Source organism: Euleptes europaea, chromosome 16, assembly GCF_029931775.1.
Source record: "Euleptes europaea isolate rEulEur1 chromosome 16, rEulEur1.hap1, whole genome shotgun sequence".
In the NCBI taxonomy this organism is placed as follows: domain Eukaryota; kingdom Metazoa; phylum Chordata; class Lepidosauria; order Squamata; family Sphaerodactylidae; genus Euleptes; species Euleptes europaea.
In genome coordinates, this window is record NC_079327.1 from 34,922,314 (window position 1) to 34,941,675 (window position 19,362).

The 19,362-nt window shown below is 41.1% G+C and overlaps 1 protein-coding gene across 1 annotated transcript in view; it reads left to right on the forward strand.

Moving 5' to 3' along the window:
• Positions 1–19,362, forward strand: part of GABRG3 (gamma-aminobutyric acid type A receptor subunit gamma3) — a 383,085-nt gene that overhangs the window by 22,473 nt on the left and 341,250 nt on the right. Inside the window, exon 2 of the mRNA XM_056862169.1 lies at positions 7,941–8,008. Within this exon, the coding sequence (XP_056718147.1) occupies positions 7,941–8,008 (68 nt within the window). The remainder of the gene's footprint in view (positions 1–7,940; positions 8,009–19,362) is intronic.

The window sequence follows — 19,362 nt, forward strand, 5'->3', positions numbered from 1 at the left end:
ACCTTCGCTTAAAACCGACTGAAGAAGGCAAGCCCATCACCTCCCGAGGAAGCCTGTTCCACTGAGGAATCACTCTGTCAGGGTGTTCTTCCTAATGTTTAGCTGAACACTTTTTTGATTTAATGTCAACCCATTGGTTCTGGTCCTACCTTTCAGGGCAACAGAAAACAACTGCTTCATCCTCCATATGATAGCCATTCAAGTACTTGAAGATGGCTATCATATTACCTCTCAATTATCTCCTCTCCAGGCTAAACATACCCAGCTCCTTCAACCTTTCCTCATCAGACTTGGTCTCCAGACCCCTCATCACATTTGTTGCCCTCCTGTGGACAAGTTCCAGCTTATCATCTAGGTGCTTATGTACTACCCCTAAGCTGATCCTAGGCTGCAACTCCATTCCCTCATCATGTGTTCTATTTTTGCCATGTTGAGCACTGTTTCCCTCACAAGAGAAGACTGAGGAAAAGTAGGAATTAAGCAGTTCTGCCCTCTCTTCATCACTTCATTACAATTTCACTCCCCTGTGCCCGCAATGGGCCTACCATGTCCTTGTTCTTTTTCTTAGTCTGAACATAACAAAATATCCCTTTTTTGTGTGTTTAGCATCTCTCGCTAGCCTAAACTCATATTGAGCTTGATCTTTTCTAACACTCTCCCTACAAGAATGAGTTAATTGTTTATATTCATCCCTGGTTATAAGGCCCTCCTTCCATTTCCTAAATGCGTCTTTTTTATTTCTCAAATTTTTAGAAAGCTGTTTATGGAGCCACGCTGGCTTCTTTAGGCTCCTCCCATTTTCCCTTCTCATAGGAATTATTTGTGATTGTGCTTTCAATATTTCACTTTTAAGAAACTCCCACCCCTCTTGAACTCCCTTCTCCTTAAGTAGTTCTGACCATGGGATTCTACCCAGCATAACTTTAAGTTTGTTAAAATTTGCTTTCCTAACGTCCAACCTATATGTCTGACTACATACAGCTTTTCCCTCATCCAAGATTGTAAATTCCAGAATTACATGGGTCACTACTACCCAGGGTGTCCACTACTTTCACCTTGTCAACCAGTTCTTTCCTGTTGGTAAGAACCAAGTCCAAGATGGCAGACCCCGTTGTTTCCCTCTCCATTTTCTGGAAAATTAAGTTATCCACAAGACAAGTCAGGAATATATTTGACCTTTCACTTTTAGCAGAGTTGGACTTCCAACAAATATCCAGGTAATTGAAATCTCCCATGACCACTCTTTGAGAACACTGTAATCTGTTCTATAGGTGTCTCATTCAAGTCCTCTGCCTGGTTTGGTGGTCTAGAGGAGATCCCCACCATAATAGCACTATTATTTCTTGCTGCTTTTACTTTTACCCAGAGACTCTCAACTGAACTTCCATGCTCAAATTCATGTATTTCCTCACAAGTATACACATCCTTGATATATAATGCTACTACTACTCCTTTCTTATTAGTCTATCCCATTTTTTTAAAATTGTACCCCTCAATCCTAATATTCCAGTTGTGAGTGTCATCCACTAAGTTTCAGTAATGCCTATTAGGTCATAGTCCCCTTCCTGTATTAGGACTTCAAGTTCCTCCTGCTTATTTCCTATACTCTATGCCTTAGCGTAGAGACTAAGGTTGTGCAAAAAAGAGAGAGAGAGAGAGAGAGAGGAAAATTTCAGGTTTGGGTTTATTGGGCCCAATTTTTATCTGTAAACCCGGAATAAGCCAGTAAATATTGGTATTTGGCTTATTTCCGGGTTTACCGAAAAATTCAGGTCCATTATAGTCTATGGGGATTTTTTTCAAAGCTCCTGTGGGGACATTTTTGGAGGTAGAGTCCCCAAATTTGCAGCCTGGCTGAAAGGGACTCTCTTTAGACGGTCACCAAAGTTTGGTGAACTTTGAGACAGGGGGTCCAATTTTATGGACCTGCAAAGGACTCACTATCCTCCAGGCATTTGCTAGCTGAGCTGTCCATCAGTTTTCAGGTTCAGAAGTACAGCAGAAAGAGCTGATTGGCAGGATGGCACCTCAAAGTCTGGGGACTCCCTTAGTATCTGGGGCGCATAGCATGATGTCCATGCAAATTAGCTTCCAAACTGAGATAAAAGGCTTAAATTCAAGAAAAATAAGGCATGGAAAACATTTCTTTTGGTGGCAAATGGCATCCTGTGAACAGTCTTTTATTGTGGTCATCGAAATCTGATTTCAAGTGATGGTCACGGTGCAGGGAAACAAAGCCTCTACTCAGGGTTACCTTCAGTTTGACAGCTGGTTTTCAGGTGGGGTAGTGATACTGGAGCCAGCCCAAGTCTTGACCAAGGGGGCTATCTGAAGGATATTGCTCATCTGTGCTGGTGAGGGAGTCTCCTTCGGAAGCCTGGTGGTAGGAGCAGCTGTTTGTGTTTTTAGTTGGAGAGAATACCCCTCAGGACAGACTTGGTGAGCCCCGTCTTTTAAAAAACCCTTAAGCTTGATCCAGATCAACACACTGAATGGTTGGTCAGACCTAGTTGGCTCTGATTACATGGCCCTGACCTCAAAAGGGCCCCAACTACAGGTCCCTAACAAAACAAGTCAAAAAAAGATAGACAAATGGGAGAAAGCACACAGTCATGCATCTGAGCAAAGGCAAATAGCCAAACCCAAAAAAAGCCAAATATTTATTCTGCTTTTTTGGGAATCACTTATTCAGCTTTTGGGAGATCCCCAGGTTTTGGGATTTGATAAACCTGAAACTTACTGAAACGGTTAATTTCAGTTTTATTTTTAGTTTGGGTTTATCGATATGCACAACCCTAGTAGAGACACTGGAATCCACGGTTTATGTGCTCTGAGGATTTCGTTTCCGGGCTTACCCATGAGTTAATATTTCCTCGAATTCATGCCACTCATCTCCAGTTATTGGCATCATTCTAGGCTTTAAGTTTTGTGTTGCTCCCTTCTTATCAGGTTTGCAAGGCTCTTTCCAAACACATTTTTCTTACCCTCATGAGGTGACAACCATATCCTGATAAAAGAGCTTCTTCTCGAAAGTGTGGTCCAAAAAACCAAACCTTTCCTGACGACACCATTTATGTAGCCAGTCATTTATTTGCAGTATTCTTATTTTCTTTCCTAGGCCATGACCTTCAACATGAATAACTGACAAAAACACAACTTATGATCCCAGGTCCTTCACCTTTTTACCCAGAGCCACACAGTCTCTTTGAATATGTTCTGGACTGTGCTGGGCAATGTCATTTGTTCCCACATGAATTAGCAAGAAAGGATAAAAATCTGTGGCCTTGATTAGTCTTTCCACACTAGTTAGACATCTCCAAGAGGATTAGGAACCATTAACAAGCGCTCATTAACAAACACTCTTTGTGTACACACACACACACACACACACACACACACACACACACAGCCAAACCTAAGAATTCTTCTTAGTTTTTTACTGGTTTTATGAAACTTGTAACAAGTTATAAACCAGATCTACCATCAGCTTTGTCTATGCTATGGTCAGGCAGTGTCTCATAATGGAGTGTGAGTAAGGCATGGCTTGGGATTTGTGAGTATTTTTGTACTCTAACCAGATTTTTCAGTGTTCACTAGTTTAGCATTGAACAACAAATTATGCTCTATAGGATATATTGATAGGGTTCCCAACTGCCCACCAACTCACCAAGCTGCCTGCCACCCCTCTGCTGGTTGGTGGGCAAAAGTAGGCCAGCTGGGGGTGCGCATGGTGCAATGCCATCTCTTTTGGGTTTACCCTGGAAGAACCAATGATGCTGTAGCCCCCAAAGCTCTATGGTTTCCACAGAGTTTTTGGAGGAATGTACTAGAGCATCCTGCACGACACCAGTGCTTCTGGGGTAAACCCAGAAATGATATCATTGTGCCACGCACATGGATCTTCCCTCCCAGCCAAGTCTTGACGAAGCTCCCACTGGTGGCATCAGGGGACCTTGCAACCGTATATATTGAAGATAGGCTAGAAGAACAGTGGAAAACTTGATGTAGTGGTTAACATGTTGGACTAGGATCTGGGAAACCCAGGTTTGAATCCCCACTTGGCCATGGAAGCTCATTGGATGACCTTGAGTAGTCCTTCTCTATTGGTCTAACCTATCTCAGAGGGGTTTTCTGAGGATAAAATGGAGGAACACCTTTGTAAGCTGCTTGAGAAATGCCTGTTTCATTAGCTAAATAAATAATCTGGCCACATTGAATCAATGTGACTTGCAGTTAATTATGACCATGGTTATTGGATGTCATACACTAACTGTGATTTGTCTTTCTTTTATTTTACACTTGTTAAACAGAAATATGATTGTCTTAAATCATACAATAACGTTAGACATCTGAATTACAAATAATGATTAAGAAGATCTTTTAAACATGTTTTCAGGCTCATTGCTAGAATCATGAAGTCTAAAAATGTACTTGTGACAAAAGTGGAAAACCGTAGGATTTTAAGAAATGGCAGGCTATTCCCATGTAGATTAGATTGCATTTAAACTACTAATGATGTATTTGTACCACAAGAAAAAAATGGTTTGTTGTATGTTCAGGTGGTAGAATATAAATGCATATGTAGGTACGGTAAGTGGCATTTTGAAATTAGGCTGTGTTATTATTTCAGGTCCTGCTGACAATGCATAAAAAGGACAGGTCACATTTTGTAATGGAACTATTAATAGGCATTGACCTAAAGTTCATCTTTGTTCTCTGTGAGGGATAACTTTAACATATTACTAGCAAACCTGTGACTGAAAGGAAGTCAGGCTCTGCCTTGCCAGAAAAAAGGAAGGAACAGCATAGTTATCCATGGTGACCTTAAACTGAAGTATCATTTTTTCCAGTTTCTCTTCCTCAGCAATGAATGTGACAGGAATAAACTGAGGGCAAATAGTATGGTTCCCCTTCCTTTTTGCATGGCTAAAAGAAAAAAAAAACTCTGATGCTTGTCTATAAAACTAAATTAAAAATCATGTTGGTGACATTTCTATTTGACTGGAACTAAAAGTAAGCTCTGCAGTTCAATTTAAGACTTTGTCTTTCCCCCTGAATGTATTAAGTCTCCAGAACTGAGGGCCAAACTAGATTATATGGTTTTCCCTAGGGCTGCCACCAACATTTTACCTCTGGGACTCTCTCAATTCACAAACACCAAAGAGGCCCGATCCTGGTTGGAATCCCAGGGAATTTGGGGTCTTGAAAATTATGTGAGTGGTACAGGAACCCCTCCTCCTCCTCCATGCCACAGTCCCAAGCAGGGTAGGGCCCCTATAGCATTTGTAAACTGAGGGCATTCAGAGGTAAAATGGCAATGTTGGTCCAGGGACGCCGTATCATTGAGTTTGACATTGAGACCCAATGAGATAGTGCATCTGTGAAGAATGGAGTGGCTTGTGGAATGGCAAGAGGAAGAGTCAGTTCAGCACCGGAGTTCAGTATGGACAAAGTTCTAAACAGCTAGTGAGAGCTGTGGGTAGCCTGAGGAGGATTTGTCCTCAGGCGTTAAAATCAAAGGTTGCTGGGTAGAATCAAAGGAACAGTATTGAAACTGTTTGACCACGACAGGGTCAGCAACTGGTTCATAAGGGCGTTACCTCTGAGTGTATAGAGTGCATCTTGGTATTGAAATCGGGAGATAGTTCTGAGGGAAAGAGAGTTCTCAAAACCAGGGAGAGGAAAGTCAAACTCAGATTTATTGAGGGATCCCTAAAGGGTTGAGGAGAATTACTTTCTAGAGTCCAGAGTGAGCCCAATCCAGTTTAAGGATTAAACTGGTGAAGTGATTCGTGTGGTTCCTTCCTCCAGAAAACTGAAACAATCTTGTGTTTTAAGTAAGCTTGAGTGAAATCTGAACTGATAAACTAGTTCTCACTGACTACCCCACACCAGTGGCAGTAATCCTCCACACCACCCTGCAACTGGAATAGCTCTGCCCCAGAGAGTAATTCCCCTTTGTGACCTGAGAATGGGCCCTCTTTCACCCAGTTCTCAATCCTGTCACTCCACAGGTTGCGTGTTCTATTAGCTTGGGCTTCAGAGAGTACAGACACGCTTCTTCTCAGTCCTGTCACCCAGCTCAGAATGCTTTCTACCTCTCAGAGCTCAGAGTGCCAGCTTTCTGGCTCTGCCCACTCTTGGTTTCTGTGAGCTATTCCTGCAGCATAACCCCTTGTCCATCACACCTCACAAAAACCAGTCCTAGGAGGCAGATTAAGCCGAGAGTACGTGACTGGACCAAGGTCACCCAGTGAGCTTCTATGGCAGAGTGGGGATTATAGCCTTTGTCTCTTAGACCCTAGTCCTCTCCTCTGACCACTACACCATGGTGGTTCTCGTGAATTCTTATGAATTATGCAAGACAGTTGTATTCTTGTCAACATATGAAGTATGAGAAAGGAAGTTCACAGTGACCCTACTGAAGAAAAATGAATTTGAAGATGCAGGGGATGATTAATTGCAGTGTGCTTGCAAGTGCTTTTTGTGCTGTGGCATGCTTTTTTTGGTTCATGGAAGATTTCCATAAATTACACCTATTATAGGTTTATAGGTTCCTTCAATTATTTCATTTTGTAACTCTTCTTCGTAAGAAGAAATGCTGTCAGATTGCCATTTTGTTTTCAGCCAAGCACAACCAGGGTTACATTAATCAGCTGTATTTGTTCAACTGAGTTCAGATCTCCCTTTTTTTAATTGCTAAGGCCAATTCATTCAAGCCTATTCTTTAGGTTCAATTTATGATTTCAACTGAACTCCCACAAATTGTCACAGTGCAACTGTCCTTTAACTCTGTAGAACCATTTTCTGAATTAAAGAACATAAAATACTGGATTTACTGGCCAGAAATATCAAGATTTTAGAAAGGAAAACCTTGAAAACATGTATATTCATTATTTACATTTGGACTGAATTTGAATTTCTGACTTCAGTGAACTACTCCAAATGGTTTTGCTGCAAAAGTTCATTAATGAAAGCATGTGACATTCTAAGTATTTCAGATTTTTTTTTAAAAAAAACACCAGGACCTTTTACCCTTTGTATACAGAGGTCAAATCCCTGTGGAAAACTCTTAATAAAGAGATTTGCTTTCAGATTAATTAGGTTTTATTATAAAGGTAACTTCAAACATACACACAGCAAAACACACAAACCCGATACATTTAAGAACTAGGAAATAAAAACTAGGAGGGGATGGATATGAGGATATGAGGTTCACAGGGGAAAGTATATTTGCCTGTCAGAGATGCAACATCCAAAATGGCAACTGCAAGAAGGGAAAGAGAAGGGCCCCCCACAAGCAAGCAAGTAGGGGTGCACGCGAGGTTCAACACACACCTTGCCATTGTGAGAGGGGAGATGTTTACACCTGAAATGTGAAATGTGTGACTCACCAAATGTATGGCAGTGGCTACTGGATGACTTAATGCAACACATCTGAGCTCAGTGGCTGCCACCGCACAACTTGTGTGACTTGGCTGGGCCCGACAGTGGCCACCACACAGCTCACCTGAGCAACTTGCTACTGCACAATTTTTGCAACTTAGCTAGATTTTTCACAGGGAGAGGCTGCCAGGGGGAGGGAAGAAGGAAAAGCTGAGAGCCAGTGTAGTGGTTAGAGTTTCAGACTAGATCTGGGAGACCCAGAGAAAGAAGCAGGGAGAGGGAATGGGGGCTGCCAGGAAGAGAGAAGATAAAAATAGTGTGGGGAAGGAAGTGACCCCCACAAGTCCTTATGTGTTCCCTACTTGTAATTTTGTAAACTTCTGACATGCCCCTCCTTAGTTGTCTCTTTTTCTAAACTGAAAAGACTGAGCTGTTTTTTCCCAAACTGGTTGAAGATTAGAAGAGTTGGAATGCTGTAAATACAAATATGTTTAACATGATTCTCTGTACTGTCTTTGGGGCGCTGTTGAAATCTCCCTTTGTTTCTTTCACAGCGAAACCAACTGTAATTGATGTGGACATTTACGTGAACAGTATTGGCCCAGTGTCATCAATAAATATGGTGAGTGTCGAACCTTCAATGATTTTTATTGGCGCTGTTGTTCTTAGCATTAACACCTGATCTCTTACATTTTTTTTCTAAAAAGAGATGAGGTGAAGTGTCGTGGTTGCTGATGTCATTCTCTTTGTTGATACAGTTCTGTTTTCCTGACAATTCTTTGTCCCTTTTCCAGGGGACAACAATGCTCTGCAGCACCATGCTGTGACATGTCTGTCCTAGAAGTCTTGCAAGTTATGAATAATCTGTTTGTGTTTGGAAGCACAGAACTGGAACCCTGCTGTAGCTGGGGGAAAACATGTTCCCCATTATGTTGCAAGCAAGGTTGAAACAATGCAGATGGCAGGAAAATATACTAATGCCGACTAAATTTTCTAAATGGTTTCATGTCCATTATTGTTGAAAAGCGGTCTTGAGTCTTTCAGAAGACTGTATTTCTACATGGGTGGCAAAATGCAGCTGCTTTCATCAATAGATCTGTGACTGTTGGATGGCATGCATGCTTGGGTGTTCGGAATATTTAAGGGAGCAGCCTTCCTTTCCTTGTACAGAGGCAGTAATAGGTTCCTCAGATTACTGAAGCCAGGCTGTTGGGTCCAAAGACCAGGCATTTTCATTGTGGACATTCTTATTTCTATTGGCTACTGAGCAGGCTGTTTCTTGGTCTTTTGAAGGCCAGTTAATACATTTTTATTTTGTTGGGCCTTTGAGGAGACCAACTAAGAATCCTCCTGTCCAGCACACACAGTTCTTTTTCAACTGTAGGGCTCTTGGTTTTATTTTTTAATAAGGCTTCATTTTCCCCCCAGTTGTGATTGTGTTTTTAGATGGTTTAAATCGTAAATTGTGTTACATTGTTGTGGGAGTCTCCTTGAGGGCCTTTCTGAGGACAGAAAGGTGGCAAGAAATTCACAAATAAATAGAACAAATTAATACATTTTAGTTCATAACTCTTTGCTGGGAAAAAATGGACCCATTCTCAGACAAGTGAGATTGCCAGTGGCACATAACTGTCTGGCCAAGCTGTATTATAAAACAATGAATAGTTAAGTGTGGAATTTATACACTTTTATACAATTAATGTATAGAAACGGTTTAACTGTTTGGGTGTGAGCATGGAAGGTTCATTATATGGTTGACCTAAGTTTAATTGCATTGCTATCTAATTCCTGTGATTCTGGTTACCAAGGATTTTTGCAGCTAAGTTATTTAGACATTACATTTGATTTTTAAAATTTGCTAACATTATGCTTCATGGGTGAATAAATGAATCTAAGCTTCAGTTATATTGCAATATTTTTGAGTGCAAGTATGAGTTTTAATGTGTTTAATCTACAGAAGGTTATTTTAATTAGCTTAATTTTATTTATACATCTAAAGGCTTTTAAGCTAGTAGGTTTCTGTAGAAACAACAATTACCACATTCTAAATAATGCTTCTGCATCAGCTATTCACACTTGAATGTAATTAAAATTAATATAAGTTATTGGTTGCGACTATCTTGTCCCATTGAGATTTCAATAGGATTTAATTGCAATTAAGGTTTGATGTGTTTTCTGTGGTTATTTTGAGGTGTATTGTGAAAGGATTGGCACATGCATGTCTGTGCCTATGTGCATGTAATATCTTGCTTGATGCCTTCAGTGCACCAATGGTTACTATCGAAATTATCTTTACTAGTTATCAATACTTGTGGTAGATATATTGCTACGATCTGAACCATCTGTGTGTGTTTGGTGAGATGAAAATAACAAAAATGAAGCCTAATCCAACCCCTAGAGAAACATAATATTACAAGGATTCTGTTAAACACAAGCATCAATTCTTGGGAAAGTGAGCACCCCAAATCACTATACTTAGAGCTGTCAGTCTCCTTCTATATCAGAAGACCTCCCACCCATCTAGTTCATCGCATGCTGGTGCCTGAAGCGCCATGGAGAGGGGCTGTGGTTCAGTGGCAGAGCCTCTGCTTTGCATGCAGAAGATTCAGGGTTCAATCCCCAGGATCTCTAGTTAAAAGGACCAGGTAGCAGGTGACATGAAAGACCTCCGCCTGAGACCCAAAGAGCTGCTGCCAGTCTGAGAAAATAATACTGACCTTGATGGATCAATGGTCTGATTCAGTATAAGGCAGCTTTATGTATTCATGTAAAATGGAGGGTTAGGGTTTTACCATAGTTTTTGCAAAATTTTAGAGTGTTCCATGACATCAGTCTCCACCTCCTAAATGTTCCTGGGTGTTGATGGTGGTGACCTGGCAACTCTAACTATACCACTGTGAATAGCATGAGTTACCTGTCAGCTGTAGGCATTATTGTGATCTCATTGCATTGTTTTCTGGTTCCGCATTATTTAGCATATGTCTAATTCTTTATGTTGCAATCCTGGTCCTATTACATGGCTTATTAGATGCTTCATCCTATTGATTGCATTAACTTATACTGTGTAGTCTGTCTTGAGTCTCAATGAGAAAGGCAGACAATAAATAAAGTAAATAAATAAATAACTTGAAGTAACTACAAGATCTAAAGCAACTTCTTGACTTGCTATATTAATCATTCAGGATCATATAGTATTTAATATTGAATTATTTTTTTAAATTACACGTTTGTTGGATAGGTTTACTACTGGCACTTTTCCCAAGACAGTCTGATACATCAAGTTGGTATCTCATGTAGTTTATATTTATTCAGACACATCTGTGTATTACATAACAACTTTGATAGTCACCCTTTCCTCTAGTTTTTATATTTGGCCCAAGTCACCCTGGGTATCACCATCTTTCCAAAATGATATAATTCATGTTACAAATCCTGTAAGGAAAGATGATATCCTGGCAGTGTCATATGTGGGGCCTTATCAGCAATCCTCAGTAGGTGACAAATAGAGACACTGCCAGTCAATAAGCCATCTTTTAGGATGGTGGTCCATTCCATAGATTGGGACCCTCAGGTGGGTCATAGAGCCTCTGCTGCTGGGTTGTGTGTCCCTTTATAACCACCATTTATTTGCTGGTTTTTCAAAGGACCTGCTACTTGTGCACATGTGTATAGTGCAAAGATGCTGCACAGGAATGTTAAGTGGGATGGCAGCCTCCAATCTTAATCTCTTTAGGAAAACCTTCAGAAACCTATTTTATTACCAAACCTCTTAGCACTACCTTATTTTCCTCAGATTTGAATGATCTGAGAGGGCGATATATCTACAACAAGATAACAAAGCTACACATTGTGCTACTTTTCTAAAGAAGATCCAATTTGATGACCTTCTAGCGTTACAGCTGGCAAGGCTTCTCTTCGGTATGAGAAAGAAAAACCGAAGGAGCAAATCCTCAGAGTAGACAATACAAACAAAACAAAGTAGAGGACCAGCAGATACATTATGTTTTGATCCTGGTAGTAGAGGTTGAGATAAAAGCAACTATCAGTTCAATTGTTAGAGGACATAATCCTATATGAGTAACTTGCTATTAGAATGATTTTCCGTATTTGTACTGTTTATATTTCTATCTGCTATTATTTGCTCATTCTGCACACATGTAGCATGACTGGTTTTATAGGGGTAATACAAATGTTAACTCATTGTGGTCCTCTGCTTTGGTTGTATTCTCTTTATTCAGTATTGTTTTGATACTTCTTTCAATAAACTAAGTTCCCTGACAGTATATATGAATTTTTCCCCATCTCAGTGATGAGAACCTGGTAGAACTTGGCCTTCTAAAGGTGTCACACAGGCTTTCCCCATCCTTGCCTGTTAGCCAAGCTTCAGAGATGAGGTACTGAATATACACTAACTGAAAAAATAATGCCTAGTGGGCCTTTCACAGATTTTTTATTATTTATGTGATTTATTAATGAGAAAAGGTTGTCTTGTTCAAGAAAAAGTGCTAAAGAGATGTTGTCTTAGCAATAGTGACCTCATTTCAATTTAGGGGAGACCATTGTGTATGTGTAAAATTGTGTGACAAAATGGGGGAGGGGCAAAAGAGTACCATTTTATATTGGTTTATTTAACCTATACATGGAATAGAATCATCAAGACACCTCCAAGGAAATGTAGATCCACCATCCATGCTCTTTCCATTTCTATAAAAAGCAGAATAGCATATCCTAATGACAATTTATGGGTCATCGACATAGTAAAAAACTAGAAAGGGATAAGGACCTCAAAGATAAGTAATGGGGAAAAACATGAAGAATGCCTTAACAAAATCAGTACATTAAATATCCTATGAAAATGTGTATACTGGGTTTGTGCAAAAAAAAGAACATTACACAAAAAATGCCTCCTGTGTGGGAGATGCTGCTAGCAACTCTTGAGTATGCAGGAATCAATGAGTCTTTACACAGTTGGTACACATTTCAGTGGTGATGTGGAGATATTTGTAGTAGTCAGTTTGATTGCCTTCCCTTGGTTCCATGTGCTGGGCATGTTTTCTTGTAACCCTATCAAGAAGAGTGGAGCATCCAGGTTAATGTGTGTGCCCTGAGGTAGAGGACCTGTAAAGGTTCTGAACAAAGCAATAGTAACAATGTATGTCAGAGTCAGATTTATTCATGTTGTGGTCACAGACCTTAACAAACCAATTACACCCAAAATAAAATAGAATAAAATAAAATAAAATTCAACCCACAGCTGTATTAGTTCAATATCACAATAACATCTACTACTACACATTGAGATAAAGACTCCCCCCCCCTTTAAAATCGTTTACCAGGATATTGTGGATTATATTTAAGAAGATACCCAGGGCGGAGAGACTATGCCCCTGTAAATCTGGGGATTTAGAAACCACTGAACATGCTCTCCTGAACTGTAACTTTTACACAATACCCTGTTCTAAGTTTATCGAGCCCCTTATACTGAGAATGGGACCCGTCAGGGAAAGAGAAAAGATAGAAAAGCTCCTACAAGGACATAATCCCTCAATCATCTCTCAGGTAGCAAAATTTTGTACGGCAGCAATGAAAATTTGTTGCCACAGAGTAGTCTCTTAGTCCAAATGGCAGATGTAACTTGGATGTTATTTATTTTATTATTTTTATTTTTTAAAGTGATTTAAGACACCGACTGTCAACCTTTGTCGGTAAGACCATTTTAGTCCATGTATCTTGTTTTATCTGGCCAAGGGCCACAAATAAACAATCTGTCTGTGGACCATATCAAGCCACTGTATTACCTGTATCACCTATTAAAAACTTTTCCTTAGTTTAATTGCTATAATGAAAAAAGAGGCCACTCTCTGTGTAATAGATAAATTTACATCAGCCAGCAAGAATCTTAGTCGCTCTTCTTCTGAGACCAACATCTGTGGTATGCACTGAATCAATCTAGGTCGTATCGTGGTGTACAGGGCACAGTGAAAAAGAACATGTGGCAGGTCTTCTACCTGGTCAGCAGAGCAGAGGCAAAACCGTTGACCATATGGAATTCTGCCATGTCTACCTTTAATAACTTCTGATTAGTAACAGTGGAATAATGATTGTTATCATCCTGTTATCACCCTTGTTTGTCTTTACCATTATCATCACTAAAGATTTGCTCTGTTGTGTGTTATGGGTGTGCACAATGTAAGTTCAGAGATATTCCCCATGCTGCACATCCTGTCTTCTATGATATGTGTGCCCTGGCTGGGTTTTATTTGGTACTTAACAAAGCTGTGATTGGATGTAGATTTACAATGCGATTCTGTTCAGATTTGAATCCAGTAGCACCTTAGAGACCAACAAGATTCTTTTTTTTGGGGGGGGGGGTATACGTTTTGAGAGTCAAAGCTCCCTTCGTCAGATACAAGTAGCTCTTCTTCTGCAGACCAACACGTCTACCTTCCTGAAACAATGCCATTCCAAGTTAGATTGCAGTAACGCTGTATAGAATTGTACTGTTAGTTGGTGCCCCAAAGTGCACATAGCAGCATAGACATGGTGGAAGGCAGGCAGGACAATTTTGCTCCTCATCCCCTTTGAGTTTAATGACATTGTTTATACTTACTCCAGTGTTTTCGCTGTTGTAGTGTTATGCTGGTACCAGGGTTGAGACTGAGGCAGAGATATCCACTAAGCATTCCCCCACCCACGTAAGCTGTCAACACCTACAATTTCTGGCCCTTTTGGAGATATAGTTACACTGGTGCCAGGTTAACATCAGCATGGTGTCAATGGGGTCAAGCTGGTATATATCTGATTTACTCCAGATGATACTTGGTGTCATGGGTCTGCCTGCTGATGTCTCCTTGCCTTGCCTTTCCTTCTTTGCTCCTATGGCCCATAGGTCCTGAGCAGTTATTTTTTAGAGGAAAATATGATGCAGAGATATTTGGCCATGGCCAGTGTTATATTTGGATCTCTATCCATCAGCAAAAAGGGGACTATTTTGTCTCTTGTTATGGGGGCAGGAATATTCGCCAATATGGGGGTGATCCATTTATCTCTGTGGTGTTTAAAGAGAGGGAATTCCATCATCTTATGTGAATGTGTCAATTTTCTTTGAATTGCATGAGCAAAGTCTGTCAGAGTATGGTAGATTTCCATATATTCCAATTAATACTGCCAAGGGTGCAGTATTAAATGGAATCCTTGGATGAGGAAGGGACAGAGAAAGCTAGTCCCAGCCCTTGGAGCCACAGGAAGTCCCACCAGACACAGTAGAGACTCCGTCTGGCGCAGAAAGGGAGTCTCCGGCTGAAGTCAGCATGCCACACCCTCAGACTCACAGCCTGGGTTCTGAGGCTGAAACAGAAGTACTGCAGCCGCCAACCTTACCGCCAGAGTTGCCAGAGCCTTTGGAATGCTGGAGAAGGCGGACTTGGAAGGAGGTGCAGGAGCGCACGGTTGGCAGCCCAACACTGGCCAACTTCTGCTTGTGAGCTTGAGTCACCACAGGATCAGGGCTGACAGCCACAGAGGCTGCTCAGCCGGTGATGAGTCTGTGTCACCTGTCTATGGATGACTCAGCAGGTTGAGGAGTCGCACCTTTTCCTGATCAGGGTTTCCCAGATAAAAGCAGCTAGAAAAGAGGGAACCAAAGTGGAAGCAACTTATCTGCAACCCTTGTGAACCTGCTGTTGCTCTGCACCTTAGTATTCTGCGTGGTTGACTTTGGACTGGATTTGGACCTTGTTTCTTGGATTTACCTTGACTGTGACCTTCTGTTTTGGAGTTTGAACTTCTAACCACCTGTGTGCTGACCCTGGACTGTGCCTTGGACTATGATTACTGCCTGTTGCCCCAAGTGCCTGCCTGAACCCGGACACTTAGTTGTTATGCTAAGTGGTTCAGATTGGGTGGATCCTGCACAAGGATATTGGATCTTCCTGATTTTCCCTTCCCCTCAGTAGTCTTTCCTGATCCCAGGAAAGTTTATTCCCAGGGTTGTGGGATCCATTTGGAGAAATAGGAATGCAGGTTGGAAGTCTGCAGAGGTGAGGGGGAAGAAGGTGAAATCTCTCCCTTTTTCCTCTGTCAGTTTGGTTCAGTCACAGAAGAGGTGGAAGGAACCAATTTTGCCTCCTTCCCTCTCAGCACTGCATCCTCCCTCCTTTTCCTCCCACAGTGGGAGGAAAAGACTATTGGGTGAGGGGTAAGGGAGGAAGATCCTCAAGAGCCAGTTAGTTACACTCCATCTTTTATTAGGTTTAATGGAAATTATCATCTATAGTCTTCTTTGCTACACTAAGGATTGATTGACAAGATCACTGAGCACATAATTTAGCTACTTTTTATTTTCAGCCTCAATTATTATTTGCTCAAGGCAAGTGGATTATGTCAGGGCTGTAACTTAAAGCCCAAGACAGGGTTGCAGAGAAGGCCACAGATTAACATTACCATTCAGCCCAGTAAAGGTGATTGTCTCCAGATACCAACTGGTTTCATGTGTAGTGGTTAGGAGCAGTTTAGGAGTAGTGGACTCTAAACTGGAAAACAGGGTTTGATTCCGTACTCTTCCACATGAGAGGTGGACTCTAAACTGGAATACCGGGTTGGTTTCCCCAATCCTCCACATGAAGCCTGCTGGGTGACCTTAGGCTAGTCACAGTTCTCTCTGAATTCTCTCAGCCCCACCTATCTCACAAGGTGTCTCTTGTGGGAGGGGAAGGGAAGACAATTGTAAACCACTTTGAGATTCCTTAAAGGTACAGAAAATTGGGGTATAACACTTCTTCTTTTTCTTCCCCTTCCCAGCACTACTAAAAAAGTAGCATGATGCAAGGTGATAAATGACCAATGAAAAGCAAAAGCCAAATAAAATGTAGATTTTCCCAAACCTCCATAATGAAGGGGGGGGACAACAACGAATTATATCTGTGCCAAAATAAATGTTAGCTGTCAGGCAGAGAACTATTACTTGTAATTTAATGTAGAAAGTTTGAACTTTCGTTTCACGTTCTTTTTAGCTTTGTTCTTTATAAAATAAAAGTTAACAGAATGCCACTAGTTGCCATTTCTTGACAAAGTGCCATTGGGTCTCTATTTATGATTTACGTTTGTCATGGGAATTTATTCAGCCTTTTCCATTACTGAAGAGAATTTTTATTTCTGTAACAATAATGGAAATGAAGTTACTCTCCTAGCAGGGGGCCTCTAATCTCATCTTTCCACTTGTTCAGTACCGTTTCAGTTGTGCTGTAAAAGGATCTCCCCCGAATTAGTACAATGATAACATGAGATCTGGACACAGTTAATCATACTCTGATCACAACCTAATTAGATTATTGTCATAGAATCTATGTGGGTTGCCTCTGAAGACTTTGCAAACTTTAACTGGTGTAGAACATAACTGGTGTGGAAGATACAGCACACATGTTTTGCCTATTTTAAAAGATTTTTACTGGCTGCCAGTTCATTGGTTGTGGGGAACAGGTTTTACAGCGGATGCCTGGCCCAAACCTATTCACTGTCAGAAAGCTGTCATCCGAGCGAAACAAAAGTTAGTCAGTGATCTTGTGAATAAGTCCTCCATATTAAAAAGCATCAGAGAGTACAAAGCTGAAATTGTCTCTAGATGTCTACTAGTTCTGCTTGTTTTTTTCTTGCAAGGAGGACAATCCAGTGACAGTACAGTACAGTGGCTGCTGCCACCACCTTTTCTTGCTCTCCACTGCAGTCTGACCTGGACTGCCCTCTCTGAGAGAGACTGGCCAAAAAGAGAGGGTAGGGGCTGCCACCACCTTCTTGCCTCAGCAGCCAGCATTTCTTTTCTCAACCACTACAGCCAAGCAACCTACAAACTGGATCAAAAGCGAAGCGCCACATGGTTTGGGCAGACCATGTGACATGGGCCAATCATGTGATGTGGCTCCAGGGCCATTTTGAATTCCCTATCACCCGGTGAAAACACTTCTATCACTACAGGCATCTGAAAGAAGCAGCAAAAGAGGAAAAATAAATAGCTCATGCTTCCTTTCCTTATATTTCCAAGTCACACTCACACCTCAGGAGGAGTGATACACATTTTCCAGCGCTAAGATAAAGTGTGTAGCTCTCAGCCTACTGCTTTTACATTTACCTTTAGGAATAAAGTGATTTAATAATTCTTTTTACCACTACAAAGAATAGGTGAGGCATGATTTAAACACGCTTCACTTTGAGAAATCATGTCCTTCCTCCCTTTTTTCACTGGCGAATTTACCTTCACAATCTGTTTCTGCTAATGTAGAATGCAACTTTAAAGCAGATGGTTTCCATCATGCTTCATCCCTTCAAGGCAGCAAAATTAAAAACCCAGGGCAAAATCACAATGTTTAAAGATCCCCTCAGAAATTGCTTCTGTGTGCTCATGATCTGTTCCAATGATACCAGTGAGTGACTTTAAGGTTTTATTATGGTTGGGGTTCAACAGATATTTTCAAATAATTATTTTGATCTACTGTATGTTTGAACTGCTTTTTAAATTCTGGTTCATATTCAGTTTGACTCCTTGTTCTTAACCCTCGGCTGGTCATCTGACCTCCGTGAAGATGTGGTATTATGCTGACAGCACAGACTGCGTGCATGCCAGCCCTAGGGATGCTGAATTCTTCACAAATAACTTGTTCAGAAATTAAGCTTACTCTGCATGCAGTGGCTGTTTTTCCTTGAGTCAAGCATCCCATATGTTCACACTGATGATTTGTTTTTGTGATTCAAAAAGAGCAGTGTGACATGTTATTCCTCCCTCCCTTTTGAAGGGTAAGGTTTCTAATTTGGGGAGGTAGGAAAACTGTCAGGGAGGAAGGAGGTGGCAGGGAGGGGAAATGAGCACCTTGAAGTGTATATGCGCAAATATGTATGCTGTATTCAGTCCCAATAGGAGCAATATTGGTGAGAGTTCTCCTTTTTCAGGTATTTCTTCCTATGCCTTTGGTTTACAGATCTCTGATTTATCCATAGGCAGGCTATGCCTAACATGTTTTGTTAATGCCTAAGAAGAAGTTCCTTCTCTGTAGGCACGGGATGTCAGCCTCCAGGTGGGACTTGGAGATCCCCTGGAATTACAGCACATCTCCAGACTACAGAGATCTGTTTCCCTGGAGAAAATGGATGCTTTGCAGGGTGGACTCGATGGCACGGTACCCCACTGAGGTCCCAGACATCTCCACGCTCCATCTCCAAATCGCCAAGAGTTTCCCAACTTGGATCTGGCAACCCTACCCCCCCATCCCCTGCGAGTGGCCATGGGGGACCTGGCAACCCTACTGTAGGCCCAGCCTAAATATTGGTTAACTGGATACCTTGATTCTTTTTAGACTCCTGTTTGGAGATTGAGTGATTTCACCAGACTGTACAGCTTTTACATATGCAGAATCAGGCCATGTTTACCATGATGAGTTCTGACAGGTACTCTTGCATGTGTAGTTCCCCTGCCTGTTCTCCCCCCCCCACCGCCTGTTCTTGAGTACACCCTCATGCCCTTCAGCTTGACCCCAACTGCATTCGTTTTACTCAGGTTTCCCGTGGCCTCTAACACAATATAATGCTATGTCTAAAGTTTACCTTCAGTGCACCAATAGTTACTATCGAAATTATCTTTACTAGTTATCAATACTTGTGGTAGATATATTGCTACGATCTAATGCAGTTTTTATTGGTTTATTGACTAGGTAGTCATGAAGATACAGTGTTTCTGTTTCTGTTTCTTAATAATCAGTTATATTCTTTTCATACCCATAAAATACTTATGCCTTTATAATTAGTTTCTGATTGAGTGAAAAATCTAACTTTATTGCTTGTGCTATGTGCATGATACAATCAAGCTGTATTTTGTAGTAGCACTTATAAAAATACCACTGCTAAATAAATAGAGCCATATACATGAAGAGTGTTGGCCAGCTTCCATTAGCACAAAATTTGCTGTGAAGGAACCATTGGAGGAGAGACATA